The 14,557-nt window shown below is 41.8% G+C and overlaps 1 protein-coding gene across 1 annotated transcript; it reads right to left on the bottom strand.

Moving 5' to 3' along the window:
• Positions 1-4,270: 4,270 nt before the first annotated feature.
• Positions 4,271-13,120, bottom strand: si:dkey-234i14.3 (fibulin-7-like). The gene is made up of 7 exons (XM_046036971.1): positions 13,049-13,120; positions 10,759-10,912; positions 9,014-9,188; positions 8,636-8,904; positions 8,433-8,570; positions 8,211-8,346; positions 4,271-4,631 (listed from the first exon to the last, which is right to left on the bottom strand). Exons 1-7 carry the CDS (start codon positions 13,118-13,120, stop codon positions 4,271-4,273), a joined length of 1,305 nt encoding a protein of 434 aa, XP_045892927.1.
• Between the last annotated feature and the right edge of the window lie 1,437 nt (positions 13,121-14,557).

Below are 14,557 nucleotides of genomic sequence, written 5' to 3'. Positions count from 1 at the left end.
AAATTAACACTTGATGATAATAAGACCAATGTAAAGCTGGACATGATGCTTCACTGAAGTGGTGCAGGAAACCATTTTCATCATTTGATTAACAGAATGTTATTTAGTCTAAAATGTCAGAAAATAGGGAAAAAGGCATCCCAAGAGCTCAAAGTGACGTCTTCAGATGTCTTTTTCTTCTGTCCGACCAACAGTCCAAAACAGAGAAACTGAATTTACAATCATGTAAGATACAAATTTTAAGAGCAAACTCTTTTTTTTTTGTAATGAGGTAACTCATTATCGACTCGCGATCGACTGTTTCTACACCTCTTCACTCTGATGGTTGCAGAAAGTAAAAGGTCTCTGGTTGACCGTGTGTTCAGAGGATGAGCCAATGTAACGTGAATGAGATGTTTTGGTGCTGTGAGCAGCACAAACTCTAATTAATTCACCTCCAATGTGTACACTACACTATTATTACTATACTGCTTATTACAACGCATGTTTACCTTTTTAGTGACCTCTAGTGGCCGTACGACGGTAGCAACGGACGACGTCGGAGGACGAATAATAAATGGCAATAAAAATCTGCGAAATGTGGTGGATGGGTCAAACCAGAGAAATTAATAAACGTCTACTAACCCAGGACTTTCTCACAAGAGAACGGAGTTCAAGTCCCATGTTAAACCAAGTAGATGTTGCATTAGTTAGAAGTTAGATAGCTTTACTGACTTCCATCAAGGACTGGTCACTTTACTTACACCCAAACAGCGATCTTTTCCTGAACCTAACCAAGTGGTTTTGTTGCCTTAACCAAACTGCAACCTGTTTTACAAAGTTTTCTAAGCATTAAATGTCACGTGACTTAAGTCACCAGTAAGCCTGTTGCTGGACTGATATGGAAAACGCTTGCGTTGTTTTGGGGAACGCTCATATGTGTCGTTGGACTTTCCTGCGGTCATATATGTTGTTTTGGGACATTTGACAATCGACCTATTTTGTCATTTAGCAATGAGGATGTTTGGCACCAGGACACGTCAACTTTGAGGGTTGGGGGTAGTGTTGTAGTACTCGAGACCGGTCTGAAGAGCACTTTTTGATGGTCTTGGACTCGAACGCACTTGTACTCGGTCTTGAGGACTTGGGATTTTATTACAAGACCATAACTTTGGGAACATCAATAAATTGCTTTTGCATTGTCTGATTTATTTGTTAACATCCAAACTTTGATTTGTAAAACATTGCTTTAAATGCAACCATAACCCTAATTAAAAACGTGTTAACGTCTGTCGCCTGACCCTGCGATGGTAAGCGTGGAAAAGGAGTGTTGATTAAAGATGCTGACGTTGATTTCAGCTCTTAGCGTTTTAATGGCAATGTGGATCTTTCAGATCAGTTTGAGAAGAACCTCTGATCTCGTTCCACATTTTATTGTGTGTCATGTAATTTGGGGAACCGGTCTTGTCTTGGTCTCGACTTGGTCTCAACCCCTAGTCTTGGCTACAACACTAGTTGGGGGTTTAGGCTTTAGGGTGGAGATTGGGGTTGGGCCATGTCGGCCGGCTGGTCGGTCGACCACTTTGGGCCTTACTCTTATCATTTTGATGAACTGAACCTTAAACCACTTTAATATTCCTTCATGGAACTCGCTGGAGAAGTACTGAGTTGTATTGATGACCCTCAACGATGCCAAAGCAATGATGTGGTCTCAGTATCACATGTCTGCTGTTTGACTGAAGTCATGTTTTTATTCTCAAAGTGACGCCAGCTGACTGCCGGGATTTGATGTGATTTAATGATTATCTTGTATTTATCTGGTTATCTATAAATCTACAAATCCTCACACAGGTGTGAATATTTAAAGTGAGCAGAGCTGACGTCACAGGCTGAATCACACACAGATGTATGAGTTTATGTCTATTTGCCAGTGTGTCGGCATACATCTGTGATTTATGTCTTGTACGTGTGTGTGAGAACGTGTGCAGACACACGGTGTAAACGTATATAAGCGTATGGGGTGTGTGTGTGTGTGTGGGTGTGTGTGTGTGTGTGTGTGTGTTCTGTCTGGTCTGTGGAGGCTTCAGACTGTCTGACAGATCCGTGTTAAATTCTTCAGTCTGACAGACCAAAACATGTTGACCTCACAGCTTCCACAGAACAAAACTACAGCTTACATCTCGAATGTCTCAAAACATCCAAAAATACCTTCCGTGATGATTTACAGCAACAGACGTTAAACCTGCACAAGACACAGTGCCAGGATAAACATGTTTATTTCTGTGTTAAGCAGAGTAACTTTAGCAATTTAATCAGAGTAAAGACAAAGTACAGTCACCGAAAACCAACAAAAATCTGCCATTTTCACCACAGAGCAAATATAAGGACAGAAAGACGGATAAAACAAAACTTACTGTTAGACTCCTTTCTGGATTCAAACAAAGTCAATACGCTGCAGGAAAAAGATGTTTAACAGTTTTCCCAAGCTTCAAACAAAGCTTGTGAAAGTGATCTTTTGCAAAAGACGATGTCTGGGAAGGTTCTCAGTCATGCAGGTTATAGTTATCCGAGGAATGTGACTCGACTGTCATGATAATGTATTCGAGGAATAATAAAAAGGAAACGCTCCATCACACATTTGAGGTGTGTCCGCTGTGAACACCTTGAATACATGTGATGTAGTGGATTCCAATAAGTGTTGTGCATTCGCCCAACAAATGGAAATTATTTCCTGTAATTGTGATAAATCATAAATGCATATCAATGAGATACAGATCAAATCATAATGACAACTCCTCCAAATTCCCTCTGTGGACCCGTGGCTCTGTGACTAGAGTCGTTCGTCGCTTTAACATAAACAAATTATTTTGGGCATTTGCTGAAACGACCATCTTGAGATGGTGAATGCGACGCGCTTCTGTACCAACGTGACAAGAATTCACACACGCTCAGTATGTTCAGTCGTCCTCATTCGTTTGTTTGCACACATTTGAGCTGCTCTTCCATTGGTCGGGAAAACTATGCTATCCCATCTTACAAGGCTTACGAACCTCGCAGTGCCGGAAGAAGTCTTAGGATTCTTTAACGTATCAAAAGATAAAGTTCTCTTTCTATGTTACCTCTGTTAGCCCCAAACACTTTTCTGAGCAGTTTAGAGGGAAATATCCCTTTTGGTGGAACTGCTGACAACCTAAAGTCTAGTTCACACCACACGATTTTTAGCCTGATTTGCAGCTCGGCGACCGTCGGCCTGCGTTTTGTTGACAAAACGCTGGTCTCAAACCACGTTGTCAAGAAAACACAGGCTGACGGTCGTTTAAAAAATCTTCAGTGGGGTTTATTTAAACACTAAACGGCTATGGTCTGCTTGACGATGGCTCCATTATATACAGTTAGAAAACAACTTCATAGTTAGAAAACGTTCAACTCACCTAAAAAAAAAAAATAAATAAACACACACACTCAGTGGTTTGGGATCCCCCCCCCCCCAAAAGGCAGAAAGACTAACACGTTCTAAATCCCAACTCATCACATGTTGACGCATTTTAACACCCTGGGAAGCACTTTAGCATCGTTTTGGCACGTGTTGGGTTTGTGGTCAAATTAGCAAGAGTAAATATGCAGCGTCCAGCCCTCATTCATTTCAAAATAAAACTAGTGGTTAACATTTGGTCAGGTGTAGGAAAAGATCACGGTTTGGGTTAAAATAACTACGTTACTGACATTGACTTTTTAGTCTCACACGGGAAACAAACATTGGTCTCCTCCTGGGTGAAAGTCCAGTTTCTGACCCATCTGTCCACCCCAACCACGTCCTTACTTGGACGCATACATTACATTTACTCATTTGGCAGACACTTTTATCCAAAGCGACGATTCAGTAAGCATACTGAGGTATGGCCTGATTTGTTGTTACACGCCTACTTGTAGTGTTCAACACTGACGCTATACAAAGTGACACTGAGGGGTCCTGACCATGCGTCCATATGTGAGTACTTGGGAGTGACAACATACATACATACAACCTTCAATGATTTCCCACTTACGACATCCCAGTTCCATTCCTGGGACAAACTGGCCTCCCACAAACACACACCACACACACACTCAGAGGCTTGGAGACTAAAGGAGCATTTCTGATGTATTTACTAAGAGCTTTCTTCTCAGTAATAAAAAATATTAAAAATACATTTTTACATTATATTGACTTTTATAATTTCAGCTGGACTGTAAAAGTTCATTAGGCTCTTTAGTAAACCCTGATGAACCTTGAACCCCCCCCACCCTTCCCCTAAAACTCGTATGGAGAAACGAACAGGGTGACCTTGGTGAGGTAGCGGCCCAGCAGGGAGTGGCGCTCCAGCTCGCTCATCTCCACCTCAGCCTCCAGAGTGGCAGGACCCTTGATGGGAGTCACCAGGAGGAGGGTCCCGGTTTGTCGGCCGGAGCGCTGCACGCTGAAGTGGCCTCGCCCACGGCCTCCGGCCAGCCCGAAACGCAGCGTGTCACCGAGCACACGAGCCGCCGACACCCGAAAGAGGACGCGAGGGGCTGACATGTTAGACACCACAGACAGGAAGTGGAAGGAGATGGAGTTTGGTGCCTGACTGCATCCTTTGTCTCCCAGCATGCACGGGTTCCTCTCACAGCGCCTGGGGAAACACAAAGTGGGTAGATATTATTTTAAGATTTGCTTTACAACAGCTGAGTTTATTAACAAAGCTGATCAACGGTCAGTTTGTTGTTCCATAACTTAAAGGAGGCCTATTATTATTTTCCAAATTTTATGACTTATCTACAATGTTACAATGTTGGATGTTCATGTTAAACATGGCCAAAGCTTCAAATAATGAGGTTAAAGTTTTTATAGGAAATCACTGTGAGCAGAAACCTCAGGTTTCCTCCTGTTCTGAACGCTCTGTTTTCAACTGATTTTCCTACCAACGGCTCCGTAATACGACACCAGGAGCCAGACGGAGCCGCTGTTTCCATATATGGGCATTTGCTTTGCACAGCAACACTCAGTCTGCCTGTTCCGCCCAGCAACAACAACAGCCTGGTAATAGGCTTCAGGTCTTAGCCAATCAGAAGACAGTGGGCTTTGAGAGGGGGGGTCTTAAAGAGACAGGAGCATCTACAGCTTGTTTCAGACAGATGCTGAAATGAAGGCCTATAAAGACAGAAAATAATTTTTTGAACTTTGAATCCTGGAAAGCTGCCATACAGGAGTCTCAAAACTGCAAGATAGCCCTGGAAAAGCAGAAGGTCTCCTTCAAATCCAACCTATAAAAAGAATTGATTTTCACAGGATGAATTGGTGACCCCTCGACTTTTCCTACTACTGAATGGATTGCATTGAAATTTGGTAAACATTCATGGCCACCTCGACCCTTTAAGTTTTTTCAATATCATCTTTACAACTTTTATGCTAAAAAAAAATAACCCCTGATCCCCTTTTTCCATGGACCTCATTACCATAACTGTGGTGAGGTCGAGTTACTAACCTCTGCCCACGAGGTAAAATCATAGATATTTTGCCTCCTCCCCTCTTGTAGAGAGCAACCAACGGTGTGACGTTTAAAGAAGACCAGGAAGACATTTATGAAGCGCTCCCGAACCCAGAAGGTTTTTTTTATGAACTGGTTGATGTCCACAGTAAAAAGTTTTCCAGTGAAACAGTCCTGTAAAATACATTTAAGGGATCTCAAGGATAGCGCAGCATTGTGATTATAAAAACAAACCCGTAATATATCCACATATCTCATTCGAAGATCCTAATAAAGTGTATTATTAAATCCAAGCGATCCATACAGGACGAATGGCATGAAGTTATGCTACAACGAGAGCATGAATTTTTAAATCGTGCACACATTTTTTTTTTTTCTTCTCAATGATGCCTCTCTGGCTCCTTAGTAGTGGGAGTCAGTTGTTTTAACTTTTAAAAACAACAATATAACAAGTACCTGTTTCAGGTTCTTATCTGTGTCCCTGTGTAAATTGCTCTGTTGTCATTTTGTATACCAAACATGCAAAATGTACTTTGAAATGTCATTTTCACTTCCTGTAAAAGGTTTTAATAATTTTGATGACTCATCCTGCACTCAGCAGCATATGCCTGCATTTATCCAATTTCATGTGATTTGCTCCAACCTGCTAATGCATCATATAAAACAATAATCCCATCATATAAAACTGCCTGGTTAGCTTGTGGGTTTTCATATCTAGCAAAGCGATGTCATAGGTTGAACAGCAAGTCAGCAAAAACTTTATTTACATCTCCAAGGATTTGCGGTTGTGGTCCAAGTAGCTGGAATTAATTAATCTTATTCTTCCTCGTCCACATCCTGTCCCCTCTATAATTGAAAATTTTGTCAGCTCTGAATTGCTGTAGTTCTCAAGAGACTCCGTGCTTGTTTAATCAAACATGATCAGAAGTTTGATGGCTGGATTGTGAAAACTATGCAGTTGTGAAAAGAAAAATATGCACTTCACTCAAAGTAATGACTCGATTTCCACTGAATGACTAAAGCGGGTGCCCTTTGTTTTTAAATCTGTAATAAGCAGATTTTATCTGTCCAAACAAAGAGTCTTCTGAACATGTAAGCCTTAACCTAAAGCTAACCCTGCATGTGGTAGAGATGCCCCCCGGAGACCCTGTGATACTAAAACACATAATTATGATTCAGCTGTAGGCATAAAAAACTTTGTGAAACACGTTTATTTCCTGTTCGACCGATCGGCTGACTGGAGCCTGGAAACCCCAGCAGGGAGTCTGAAGCCAAACCTCAGTCTGACTCTCAGCCCAGCTAATGTTGGAGGAGACGAGCTAAATCCCGGGTGGAGAAAGGAAGATGGGGACATGGAGGTGAAGCTCATTGTTTTCAAATCTCTCTCCATCGCAGTCCCTGTCATTTACATTGTATTTGTCTTCTGAGGTGAGAAGGTTTATGATTTTCATTCCTTCTCTACTGGCTTTGTTTGCGGTTTCATTGTGCTCTTGAGATGATTTATCACACGGCAGTCTGTTTGCTGGTTAACCAGTGTCTTCTCGCTCATCTCTTCTGTGCAGATTCATCCCAGAGGATGAATCCTAATAAGTTTTGTGATCCTTTGACCTTTCCTCTTGAGGTTCTTTGTGTTTAGTGCTAATTAGCAAATGTGTCAGAATAACCTGAAAAGCATGCTGGCTTGCATGCTTCAAAATGCAGTAGGACATCCTGGTATTTTGGCATGCTTGGGATGTACAAAATCTTTTTCTGGCATACTTTATAGTATTGTAGTATGGGTATTGGAATGCACACCAAGTCTTGTTATTTAATGGTTTCAAATGTGCCATATTCAGACTGAAAAGGAAGGTCATTCACGTTAGCTGTGATATTAATTGGGATGCTAATTTTGGCTTGTGGAAAACAGGCTCAACACAAAATGTACACCACTGTTCAAAAGTTTGGTGTCACTTAAAAAATTCTTTGTTTTCATAAGAAAAGCAGTTTTTATCCAATATAATAACATCAAAATTGGTCTACACTGTATTTCTGATCAATTTGATGCTATTTTAATGGACAAAAACTGTGCTTTCATTTGAAAACAAGGAATTTTCTAAGTGACCCCAAAGTTTTAAACGGTAGTGTACTTACCAGAAATTTTTTTATAGCCTTTTAGTACAACCAAAGGCTGAACAAGACATTTTTAGGCAACCAAAGTATTACCATTAACTTTCAGGAAGTGAAAACACTGTGAAAGGGTCACAGCTCTGAGACAAAAATACAGACAGCACCCAGAAACAAGTTCACTGCTAGTTAAATGTACACATGCAGTTGATATGATTCACCACTATCCTGATTGACAGGTCAGCCGTGGTATTGACTTGTAAATCACAAGGTAGCCCCGCCCTAAAGCCTCCCCTGCGGTATCATCTATTTTCCTCTAAATGGGACCATAATTTACTAAAAGAGCTTCATGCTGTGTTGGAGAAGAGTGAGGTAATGAATCAGGTGAGAAGTAGGGTCATTTGGTGCTTAACTACAATCTGAAATCTTTTTGTAACCAGTGGAGTCGCCCCCTGCTGGCCATTCGAAAAAATGCAGGTTTTAAGCACTTTTCGGACCTGGAGGTTCGCGCTTGGATGAAACAAACAGTCCTCTGGCAGAAAAGGTCAGACAGAAATGACCTGCTCAGAAGGAAACTATCTGCAGAATGATGGATGTTGATTCAGGACGGTATGCTCTTACATCGGTGACGTCTTGATGTACGTGGCGTTTTTCACGTGAGGACACTCCACCGTCACACACTGGAAACCTCCGTAGGTGTTCACACACACCTGGGCCGCTGTGCAGTTGTGCATCCGGTTTTCACACTCGTCGATGTCTGAACACAGAAGGACGGAGGCGAGAGTTACAAACACAAATTCCACACATTCCCCCCAACCGACCGGACGACCTTTGACCTCTGACCTGTGCAGCTGCGGCCGTCTCTGGCGAGTTCGTAGCCGGCCGGACAGAAGCAGTGGAAGCTGCCGGGCGTGTTTACACATTGATGGACGCAGAGCCGGCCGGGCTGACCGAGAGGAAACAGACGGCACTCGTCGATATCTGAAACGCAGACACGATCGTTACTGGATGTTAGAAAACAGTCAATGGTGAGAAATATTTCTTACCAGTGCAGATGTTGTTGTCACGGCCAGATATGGTGAAACCCACGTCACAGGTGCAGCGGGTGGAGCCCAGGAAGTGTGTGCAGTGAGACGGACGGACAGAGGAGGAGGGGGAGGAAGATGTGGGTGATGAAGAGGAGACAGGAGAGGGGGGAGTTGAGGAGGAGGAGGAGGAGGAGGAGGAGGATGCTGACAGAGCAGCAGAGACAGGGAGGGAGGAGGAGGAGGAGGAGGAAACAGCCGGAGAGAAGGATGCCAGGGAGCTGCCGGTGCTGTTGAGGCCTGAAAAGAAAAAAATGAAATAAAACTTAAGAAAACTCCTGGTACTCAGCCGGTATCAGGAATATATATACTTAATATATATACTTCCAGCGTCAGTACTTACGCCTGCACATTGGCTGCTGGCCGCTCCACTTCAGAGAGTCCATACACACTCGGGTTCGTGGGCCAATCAGCTCGTAGCCAGGCTTGCAGAGGAAGTGGACTTCGTGTCCGATGCCAAACACTCTGCCCAGTCTGCGTCCGTGAGTAGGGGGTTCTGGTTTGGGGCAGGTTGCTGGAAGCAGATGGAGTTGCACATGCTCAGTTCCTAGTTAAGGACTACTAGCCAATCAGAAGCAGAGAAGGGCGGGTCGGCGAGAAGCCGGTAAACGGCTCGGGTTCAGCTGTACTGGACTGGAGCGAGAGTTTCAGAGCGGTGAGTTATTAATCTGTATCCATAAAGTTTTAACTGAGCTCTGTCTCTACATCACAGGAACAACTTTCTGTCCACTGACTGCCTGGAGGGTAGCTAGTGTTTGGAAGGGAGAGGAGAGCTGTGTGCTGCAGCTCGCTGTTTCTGAGGAGCCGCTTGGCGAGCGTTATATGAGGCACGTTTAGCGGCTGGACTACAAACGAGCTGTTTTCAGTTCAGAGCAGAGTTTTCTGTGGGAGATGGGAACTCCCTTTGGGCTTTTTCACTTTGTAAACCTGTTACAGCACAAAAAAGGTTTATAACTCAATAAAGGAGAGGGGAAAAGCCAAAAAGCAGAATACCACCTCTTTACATTTTTACACTTAGCTGAAGAGGAAAAGTTGGTGTGTCAATGAAAAAAACAAGTGGAAACAGACTTGATGAACTGTAAACCACCACCTTAAAATCATGCCCTGATCTTAGCAGGAAGACTTGATAAAAGATGCTGTAACTTCCTTCCTCTGTGTTAAACATAAAATACATAAATTAATGTCTTTGCTGGGCTTATTATTTATTTATTTATTTATTTATTTAATTTCCCATTACATGGCACACTGTTATCTGTAATTGGGAAATTAACTGCATAACTGACTATGCAGTTAGAACGTGTCGCCGTTCACACCGCAGTAACATTTGCTGCAGTTTCTGACTGTTCTGGTTCAAGATGTCCATTTCAGTAAAAAACATGCGCTACAGTAGAAAATAATTATTTCTTTATATCAGTTCTGATGATTTTTATGGCTTATCAATGAGCTTTCAACCAGCAAGTAATAATACTGCACATAGCTGAGCTGAAAACTGAGCTTTCTGTCACCAATGAATGAAGTTTCATTGCTAAATGTTACTGATTCAGTCAATGACAATGGTGATACCCTCAGGTTAAAGATTCATATGCACTGAGCACTTCTCTAGTGATCTCTGCAGGTGCACGCAGCTCATAGCATTTCCATTTTATGTTTTGAACAATTACATTTATTCATTTAGCTGGTGCTTTTATATATATATGCAACGAGGGATTAAGTGTCCTGCTCAGGGATTGGTGGATGTGTCACAGTGGGGAGTCGAACCCTGGACTCCCACACCAAAAGCATGCATCTTAACCACTGCGCCATCACCATCCCATGATTGAATAATAAATGATATTGAACAATAAATAAAATTTAAAGACATTTACATCACGTAACTTTTTTTAGGACGTAGCAAGCACATAAAAAGCCCCAAAAAGTTAATGTTAGGGATGTGTAAAATATTTTATTACAGTTTTCTATATTAAATTATCTGTCATTGGCATTTTTTAAATCTTTATAGGTCACTGAGATGAAGTAAAGACAATATCACCATCTATTTTTTTGTCACACTAGGATAAACCACACCGCAAAGTATTATTTCTTACCGCCGGCCTTAAAGATGGCCATGGTGCTGTTATGCAGAGCGCTCATCTTCTTCCTGAGGGAGCGCAATCCGTGCTGGTAGGACGCCTCATGGACCGCCAACATCTTCTCCACCTGCCGCAGCGAGTTCAGCAGGTCGTGGGTCGATGGACACTCCTGTGGATGGGACGAGGAGAGAAGAGTCATACAGTAATAAACTAAATGTAAATCAGACAGACAGACATGCCCCCCCCCCCCCCCCCCCCCCTGCTTCCAGCCTTTGCCATGCTGTTTCTTGAAGGTACAATGTGTAAGAATTGAGACTCTCCATCTATCAAATTCGTAGGCTACTACAAAAAAAATAGGGGAGCATCACACATCAGGTCTTAACTATTACTAACTGCTAGTTAGCTCTTTCAGGGATGGTCACCAAAACCCGGAGCTGGGCGAGTGAACAAAAGAACCAGACAACAGGGAATACAGTACTGAGGTACCGCGGCTCCAACCAGGACCCTGCCTCCAGGGACGGGGCGGGGCGGGTTCAGGCAGGGACAGTGTGCAGATCCAGAACATTTTCTAGCTGGTTAGCATGCTTACCTCAGAAGATTTCTTTGCAACACAAGAATGGTTGCTTCTTCAAATCCTATTGATCATGTTAGTTCATTTTTTACATTTCAAACTGGAATTCTGGTCATATATTAAAGATAAATAATCAATCAGGGTCCTAAAATAGTTTCAAGACAGATACAAACTTGTCTGGTGTCATTCCACACACTGTCCACCTGTGTCCAGTTATATAGAAGACTACAGCAGACCACTGCCAGCAGTCTGTGTGTTTCAGGTGTAAGGTCTATACATAGAGGTGAGGTTTTCAGAGCCGCGGTCTGCTGCAGTAACACCGGGGTGACAATTGGACCCGAGCCCTACTGACCTCCGACTGACGGCTAAAATACTGCGCTCAAAACAACACAGCGCTGCTGCCACATAATGAACCTGTGGCTTTGTGTGTTTGGTTTCTGGAGGCGTTTCTCTGTTGTTTGTTACAGGCAGTGACTCAGTGGGGGATACAGAGGAGGCTGAACTTGAGTTCAACATGTTGGAGGACATTCAAAAACACCTGATAACAAAAATGTTTTGTAACCCAAAAAAACCTCACAAGAAAATGGAAATTAATTAAATATTCCAGTGTTAAGTTAAATAGAATTTATCCAAACTTCAGTTTATTTCAGTGTTTTAGTTTTGAAGAACACATCTACTGTAATTATTCAAAGACAGGCTTATTCAAAGTGAAACCAAGAAAAGACATCAGCTAAAACAAATCTGAAAACTGTGGCTGAAATTTCAAAAATTACACTTTAGGACACGAATAACCCTGGTTGGTATTTACCTCGTTAAAGCTGTCATCGTGATCGTAATGAAGTTTTCAAACTATAGATACTTATAGATTGCCTACTGTGTAGACTACATAAAAACACAATAAGAAAAGCATAACGTTTGCAGTTTTTAAAAATGCTTTTGGAGTTCTTTCTTTCATCACAATGATTATCTGAAATGAAAATACTTCTTTTAGTTTTGTATTTAATATTTTGTGTAACTACAACACACTTACAAGCTGCCGCTCAGTGATCATCATGAGGCAAATGTCCCTTCAGTGATTCCATCCTCGTAACTGTTCATCAGCTGGTAGCAACTGCTTTAATTAAAGTCATAGAACTTCTATATAAAATATATAATATTTACTCTATTTCAGCTGCCCTGGCTCTGCATTAAGTAATATACTTATTGAGAAATAAACATTTATCACTAGAGCTCCTTCTGGTGAAATAAAAAAAATGTTCTGATGAATTTCTGTCACCTTTAAACTTTTACACACATTTATAGTTTTTATATACTCTTCATTTAACAGGGAAAGCACAGAAACTAAAAAATAGTGCCAGCAACAATGACTCAACAATATAAAACAAATATCAGAAAATATGGCTCACACAAAAATGCAAATGTGAAATTGCTTTTAAGAATCATATATAGAGTCCATTATAATAAATAATACTTTGTTCTTAATTGACTTCGTAGATTCATTTAAATAAATTAAATCACACTTTTGTTTAGACCAAACACGTCTTTTCTCTGGTTTTACTCATCAAACATTTTAGCGTTTGATCCCTTTCAGTGGCCTGGAGAAGTGAAAGGATCCAGCATTTCACAAATAACCACAGTTCTGACCTCTGCATTAATCTACCATATTTAACATATTGTGAGTCAGAATATTGCCGTCAGATCACCGTAACTGTTGTTAGCGTCACCTGTACGCACCTGAGCAGAAGACAAGGCCTCCTGATGAAGACACAGCACCAACACAACGACCCCAACAGTCTTCATCCTCATCCTGATGAACTCTCAGCAGTCTGGTGATCAGCTGCGTTTCTCCTCCGCTTCTCTTCTGTTTCTTTTCAAGGGCACTTGCCAAATTTCTCCTCCACTCACTCACAACCTCCCCCTCCTCCCTTTCAGATATTTTGGAGGTGGGAGGAGGAGGGCAGCTCCCACATCTGGAGAACACAATTTCTCTTTTTGATCCATCAGCATCCCCAGAAATAGACTCTCAAATTAGAAGAAGTCAGCTGGCCTGTGGCGTCTTTTAATCATCATCCGTGCAACAAAGGCGACTATTTCAAATTCGCTCAGGAATGTGACTTCTGCTCCAATTACAGCAACTATAAAGTCCCAGTGATTTTTTTTATTTTTTTTTAACTCTAAACCTGCTGCCTTACAGGATGATGTGGTGTGACTCCAAAATGACAGGGCAGCCATATCTGCTGATAGCCACGCCTGGATTATCCCCCCACCAGAAAAAGAGCTGCAGGGATCCCAGAGGAAAAGTTAGAAAGACCCTGAAAGCACCCTTCAGCTGATACAAGTCCAAACCTTCGCTCATATAAACTCATATATAAAGTATGATAATGGCAGAGTGTGAACACACGCTATAATCTCATACAGGATTCGCTTCTAAATCTGAGTCTGTGACTTGGGAGAAGCAAATAAAAGACACAAGTGGTGATTTTGAATGCATTGAAATGGATCCCATGTTTTACTCTTTCTACCTACCTCTTTCTAGCTCAGAGTTAACTGCTTTATTTAATTAACTTTTTACTTCTGGTACACTCGTGAGAGTAGTCCAGCGGTAAAAATCACAGATTAACCCAATGGGAATTTAATATCTGCATTGTGTATAAAACCGGTGTGACACCAGAATGTGTGACCTATCAGATTCTGTGACCCAAATGGGAAGTTAGGCGCCAGAGGCTTTGTTGACGATGTGAAGCGGTTGCAGTTTGGTTGGGTTTTGGCACCAAAAGTACTTGGTTATGGTTAGGAAAACATTGTCGTTTGGGTGTAGTCACGGAATCTGATAGTTCACAGATTTTGGTGTTACACCGGCTTGAGGCTGCACAGAGGCACGGCAGTGCTTTGAGCTAAATGCTAACGTTAGCATTCTTCCTGACCATCTTAGTTTAGCGTGACAGTATGTTAGACAGGTAGTGCGCATAAATAGATATGCTAGATAAACAGCTTATAAACAGTCAGTAAAATAAATATATATATATAATGAGATGCAAAGACACTGACCGTGATATTTTGTAAACCACAAATTACAACCCCAAAACTGGTCAACTTGAGTCAACAGTTAAAACCCAACATTAACAACTTCACTAAACTGATGTTCTGAATCTATTTACCACATCACAAACTAGTACAATAAAAAAAGGAGACAAAAGTATGGTAAAATGTGCTAGCAATAAACACGAACGGCTGAGGCTGACT

This window comes from Micropterus dolomieu, linkage group LG22, assembly GCF_021292245.1.
Source record: "Micropterus dolomieu isolate WLL.071019.BEF.003 ecotype Adirondacks linkage group LG22, ASM2129224v1, whole genome shotgun sequence".
Lineage (NCBI taxonomy): Eukaryota > Metazoa > Chordata > Actinopteri > Centrarchiformes > Centrarchidae > Micropterus > Micropterus dolomieu.
This window is presented reverse-complemented; position numbering and strand designations above follow the sequence as displayed.

Coding starts and splice junctions, on each gene's coding strand:
- si:dkey-234i14.3 (XM_046036971.1), bottom strand. CDS start 13,120: ATGAGGATGAAGACTGTTGGGGTCGTTGTGTTGGTGCTGTGTCTTCAT. Junction 8,347..8,432: donor AGACGGCCGCAGCTGCACAG/GTCAGAGGTCAA, acceptor TTCTGTGTTCAG/ACATCGACGAGTGTGAAAAC. Junction 4,632..8,210: donor TACATCAAGACGTCACCGAT/GTAAGAGCATAC, acceptor GTGTTTCCCCAG/GCGCTGTGAGAGGAACCCGT.